The 5,475-nt window shown below is 64.1% G+C and overlaps 1 protein-coding gene and 1 long non-coding RNA gene across 3 annotated transcripts; one reads left to right on the forward strand and one right to left on the reverse strand.

The window, feature by feature from the left end:
• CBX8 (chromobox 8) lies at nucleotides 1-3,073 on the reverse strand. 2 transcript variants are annotated; one of them, XM_077166152.1, is made up of 5 exons: nucleotides 2,872-3,073; nucleotides 2,435-2,478; nucleotides 2,188-2,253; nucleotides 1,998-2,064; nucleotides 2-1,594 (listed from the first exon to the last, which is right to left on the reverse strand). In XM_077166152.1, exons 1-5 carry the CDS (start codon nucleotides 2,938-2,940, stop codon nucleotides 707-709), a joined length of 1,134 nt encoding a protein of 377 aa, XP_077022267.1. In that variant the 5' UTR covers nucleotides 2,941-3,073; the 3' UTR covers nucleotides 2-706. The 2 variants fall into 2 exon arrangements, with proteins under 2 accessions (XP_077022268.1, XP_077022267.1); XM_077166153.1 differs by lacking the exon at nucleotides 2,435-2,478 and having other exon boundaries at nucleotides 1-1,594.
• A 621-nt stretch (nucleotides 3,074-3,694) lies between these two features.
• Nucleotides 3,695-5,131, forward strand: LOC143688330 (uncharacterized). The gene is made up of 3 exons (XR_013177948.1): nucleotides 3,695-4,281; nucleotides 4,541-4,758; nucleotides 4,891-5,131. It is a non-coding gene; the product is annotated as an uncharacterized LOC143688330 (long non-coding RNA).
• Nucleotides 5,132-5,475: the final 344 nt, after the last annotated feature.

The following is a 5,475-nucleotide window of genomic DNA, read 5'->3' on the forward strand; positions in this document are numbered from 1 at the left end:
GCCCGCCCACCCGCGACTTTTCACCTTCAACATCTCACACACACACAAGTTATGCAAGTTGACACTCCTTTCCCTAAAAGATTTCTTAATCTTAAAAACAAAAAAGACAAGGGGAAAAAAGAAAAGAAAAGGGAAAGAAAACCAGAACTGACCCCACCCCCTTTTTTCTGATTGGGGAGCCAACCTTTTGTTGGCCTGGTTGGCCAATGGGGAGAAGAGAAAAGATCCCGGCTCGGCCTGGTTCCCGGGGTCTGGCGAAGGGGGGAGGGGTGGGGTGGGCAGGCTGGGTCCCTCCACGCACCCTCAGAGGCCCAGGGCCCAGGGCCCCAACTTTCCAAGTGCCCTGGGGTCGCTATGGGGTCTCCCCTGCCCCAACTCAGCCTGTCTGTCCCAATTAAGCCACACTGAGTCTCCCTCTCTCTCCTTGTTTAAATAAAACAACTTCGAGTTGAAATATATATATTTAGATATTTTTTTCTTAAATAACATATTTACATCTAATAGAAAATATAACTCTAGAGATACTCTTTCCAACCAAAACTGGGGGGAGGGGGGAGGGGTGGGATGAAAAACGGGGTGGGGGGTGAAGTCAGGGAAAGGACCAGCCCGACGGCTGTGTCCCGCCCAGAAAGAAAAAGCACTATGCCAAGTTTGAGCTCTCACTCTCTCTCCTGCCCTCTTCTCCTGGGCTCATCCACCCAGCAATTCATCTTTTCTCTTTAAAAAAGCCTTGGTCCGTGTTACTTTCCTTAATGGTGACGGTCAAAAAGTTTGAGGTCACATCGGTGACCACCACCTTCTCCAGGTTGGTCAGGGAGGGGCTCCAGGACTCCTCCTCCGGGTCCCCCAGGATTCTGGCCACTGGGATCCTGGCGATGAGGGAAGGCCTTCCCCCCTGGGCCCCCATGTCCCGGTACAAGCCCCCTACCGAGCCGGGGGTGTCTGAGCCATGCCGGACCCGGGGGCCGCCGGGGTCCAGGGGGCCCTGGCCTTTGGCCTCCAGAAAGGCAGCCCTGTGCTTTATGACCCTGGCAGGAAAGGTGTCCACAGCCAGCTTGCCCGTGGCCTCGGCCGCGCTGGGGCTGGCCACGCCGCACTGCGCCAGGTCCGAGTCCTGCCTTCGGGCCAGCTGGATCACGCTGTGGCCGGCTGGGAATTTCCCTGCCCCGGGAGGGGTGTCCTCCAGCTTTCTGCCCTTGAGGTAATCTCCGAGGCTGTCGCTGGGTTCCCCCAAGGGCCTCTGCGAGGGATCCAGGAGCTCCTTCCGGGGCTTGGGGCCGCGCTTCTTGGAGCTGTCGCCGGGCGAGCTGGGCTTGTCGTCGGCGCGGCCTGCGCCCCGCTCCCGCTCCCTCTCGCGTTCGCGTTCCCGCTCCCTCTCGCGCTCCCGCTCCCGCTCCCGAGGCGGCTCTGCTCGGCAGGTGCTGCTGGTGCTGCTGCTGCTCCCGGGCGGGGACAGACCCATGTTCCGGAGGCCCTCACGTGCCCGCGAAGTGGAAGCCAGGTCCTGGGGCGAGCGGCCCGGGTAGGGGATGCGTATGCCACGGGCCGAATCGCTTCGGAACTCATAAGTTTTGGCCTTCGCCTTGGCCTGGGCCTGTGGGAGAGAAGCCAGGGTCTGTCAGGAGTGCAGCAAGGCCCATCCCCCCCCACACCTCTTCACCCTCAGAATGTCTAAATGGGGGTGGGGAGGCTTAGGGGCCAAGGCCTGGGGCGGTGGGGTGGAGGATTTGTCTGGAAGCAGCCCTGGCTTCTCCTATTCAGTTGGATGTCTACTGGGGGGGGGGGGTGCTGGGGGGGTAGTAAAGGACTCCTAGTGCGGCTAAGCCCCGCCCCCCAAGACACCTCTTGGCGCTGACTTCTGACTGGTGACATCCTGTCAGGGAACTCCCTCCCAGGTTAAAAACAGGTCGTGGCCAGGGACATCCACTGGTTCACAGTCCCAGGACCCAGCGCCATACAAAGTGCCTGGCCAACCCTCATGGACACTGCCAGCCTACCTTCAGAAGGAAAGTTTTGGGTTTGGGTCCTCGCTTTTTGGGGCCATAGAGCTCCATCTCTCGTTCCCTGGAGAGGAAAGGGAGGGAAGAAGGTGTGTGTGAAATCAAGGGGGGCTTCCTGTCCAGCCAGGATGGGAGCCCTCCAGTACATGCTTCCAAGTGAGGAGTAAGGGCTTGGAAGGGCCTGTACCTCTCCTCAAAGGCTGCTAGTAGGCGGGCATCCAGGATGTTTTCTTCTGGTTCCCATGTGCTATACCTAGAGGGAATGAGGAAGAAGGGGGCGTCAGTCCGGGAGCAATGAGAGCGTGGAGAGTGTGCGTGTGTGTGTAACTTTTCTTGTTGAATTGTATTGTGTTTCAGTGTAAAGGGAAAAAAGAGGAAGAAAGAAACCTCCCGAATAACAGTCTGGGTTTAAGCATTGCATATAACCTACTTACTTCTGCGACCAGCCCTTCCATTTCACGAGGTATTCCATGCGTCCCTGCGGATGCAAAGGGGGAAATGCGTGTGTGCATGGGGAGAAATGCATGACGAGGACAGAAGAAATACATGCAAAAAAAATGCATGCACCAGATGAATGCACGAAACCCCATCGCCAAAGGCACACGCCTGCTGCACCACCCCCTGCACGAAACGCTGCACAAAGTGCATGCACCGGCATTCATTCCCCCCACCCCGCCCCCCACCCATGCAATCTGTGCATCGTTGCAAGTCTAAGGAAAGCGCTTGGGCTCAGAGCCGCCGCCGCCGCCGCCGCGGCCGCGGCCGCTGCTGGGACCTGGGGGAAGGGAAGCCGGGCTGCAGGAGGGGGAGGGAACCTGGGCCAGGAGGGGAGGGCCTGGCCAGGCTCGGCCGGAGGCCCGGGGGCACCTACTTTCCGTATGCGCCGCTTCAGGAGGGCTTCGGCTGCGAACACCCGCTCCCCCACCGCTGAAAGCTCCATGTTGACTCGCCGCTTCCCCCCTTGGCCGCTTCCAGAAGCAGAAAAGCAGCAGCCAGCGCACGACAGACCATAATACTCTCCCGCTGACGTCAGTTCTCCTCCCCCTCCCTCTGCGCTCGCTCCCTCCCTCCGGCCTCCCTCCCTCCCGGCCCCCTCCCGCGCTCCTCTCGCAGCTCCCTCCTCCCCGCCCGCCCGCGGCTTCCTCCCGCCCCACGTGTTGCTAACGACGTTGCTAGTGCCGGGCGGCCGGAGGCCCGCTCCCGCGCGCGCTGATTGGGCGAGCCGTGGGCCACCACCCCGGGCCACGCCCCCTCCCTCTCGCCCCCGCGTTGCTACGTGACCCGCGTTCCAATCGCCAGGGGCGGAGTCAGGCCAGACTCTGGAGACAGAGAGCGAGGGGGTGGGGGCCGCCGCCGGAAGTGGCGTCTCCGGGAGGGCGGGCCCAGAGGCTGTCAGTCAGCGGGGCTGGCGAGGGGGGTGGGCCCTCCGCCCTCTGTGGTCGCCGAGGCCCCCCTCCCCAGCTGCCCAGATCTCCCTCCTGCGCTTGGCGTCCCCTGCCACCCTCGCGTGGACCCCCGCGGCGCTGTCAGCCAGGCTCCGCCCCCTCGGCAGACCCCAGCCCGCCCCACCCCCACCGGCGGGCCTCGCACACTCCCCTCCCCCGCCGCCGCCCCCCTGCCGCACAATGCACAATGCACAGGTGCGGGGGCGCCGCCGGCCGCGCCCCAGCCCCGACACCCGGCGCCGCGCCCCTCGGCCAGGACGGCTCCCTGACTCCCTCCCCCCTCCCCTCCGAGCCCCACACCCGACCCTCGGTCTCCATAGCAACGGCCTCCCCCGCCGCCACCAGCCCCATCCCGCTAACAAATCAATGTGCCCGAGTCTCCGTCTCCGTACGCGCAGCCCTGCCCTGGGCCACCCTGCGGGCCCGACGACACCGCGGGGGTCCCTGCTACTCCGGCCCAAGCTTGGCGGCGGCCCGCTACCCCACGGGAGACCCCAGCGCGCCTTCTTCCTACCCCCCGCCCGGTCCCCGACGCAGCCCCCTGCCCCCAGCCCGCGCTACCCACTTCCCCCCCAAGTCCTGGTCCCAGGGCAGCCTGCTCCGTCCGCCCCCTGCCCCAGGCCTGGGTGCATTGGGAGCAGGGCGTGGAAGACCACCCGGGCAGAATCTGGCACTTGACTGAAATTGGGGGCGCCCAGCCTGGGGCACGTCCGGATCCCCGGATCCCGAATCGTGCAGGGCCTGCGCCGCACACTTCCTGGCCACCCCTCTTCCCGACGTGTGCAGCTGACCTGGGCAAGCCACCGCAGCCCGCCGAGTGGCGCGGCCGTCATGGGGTGCGTGGGGGCTCGGGGAGAGAGGCTCACGCGCGGAAATGTAGGGGTCCGGGAAGGGGAGTTAAGGGCCAAGTCGCCGTTGTCTCGGCGGGCGCGCAAGCACGCTGACACACGCGCACACACACACACACACACACACACACACACCACGGCAATCTCCCTTTTCCTCCGCTGCCGGTGACCCGCGGCGGGGGCGGCGGCGCGGCAGCAGTCGGGCCCAGGTCTCCGCCACCCTTTTTTCTTATCACCCACGCTGCAGGTTACGGCGCCCACTCCTTGGGCCCGGCGATTTAGTTAAAACGTCGATGATCAAGTTAACTAAGAAACGGTTTCCCTTGGCGAGGAATGGGGTAGGAGAAAGAGAGAACAAGAGAGGGAGAGCGAGAACGAGAGAAAGAAGGAAGGAGCGAGCCAAGGCGTCTGCCTCGAAGGGGCAGGAAGCCCACGGCGGAAAACTCGCCGCCTGGCCGGGTTTAGGTGTGCAGCGGGCGGCACGCGGTCCGGGACGCGCCGGGCTGACAAGGCGCTGGGCCCCCCCCTTCCCGCCCCCACCCCCCCACCCCCCATGCGCGGAGTTCCAGGCTTTGGCCTTATCCCAAACTCTCCAAGGTGGGCGCTGCGTGAACAGTGTCATCATCTCTCCAGCCCTGGCGTCTGAACGGACGGCGCGTCGGCAACGCCCACATCGCTCCGCGCCCCGCACGGGCGGCCCGCGAGAGGCTGCCGACGGCCGCGTCCTTCATCATAAAAAGTCACTCCCGGTAACAAATAGTTTCGTCGGCCGGTGCCAGCGATACAGCTGTTTCTGTTTAAGCTTAAATACTTTCCAACAGTTTGGGCAGTAAAAATAAAGTCGGCCTCAGCCGCCTATAAGTGTCTGGTTTCCCCGCCCAGAGTAAGCCCACCCTCCGCACCGGGCCCCGGGCGCTCTGCGCGCCCCGCCCGCCCCCTCTTGGAATCCGCCGCCTGCCGCGACCGACAGCGGCCCGGAGAGCCCAGGCCCCCACCGGCCGCCCGCACTCCTTCGGCCGTCCCGGGGGCCACCGTGGAGCTTGCCCGGAGCACGCCGGGGGACCAGACCCGACTGTCCTCCCTGCAGTTCCCCCTCGCAAACTCCCTGCGCCCCGCAAAAGAGTTGGTGGTTTCCCTTTAGATAGGGTTTCTCGGGCCCGCCTTCCCAGGACTTGTGTTTGC

This window comes from Tamandua tetradactyla, chromosome 6, assembly GCF_023851605.1.
Source record: "Tamandua tetradactyla isolate mTamTet1 chromosome 6, mTamTet1.pri, whole genome shotgun sequence".
Taxonomy (NCBI): Eukaryota; Metazoa; Chordata; class Mammalia; order Pilosa; family Myrmecophagidae; genus Tamandua; species Tamandua tetradactyla.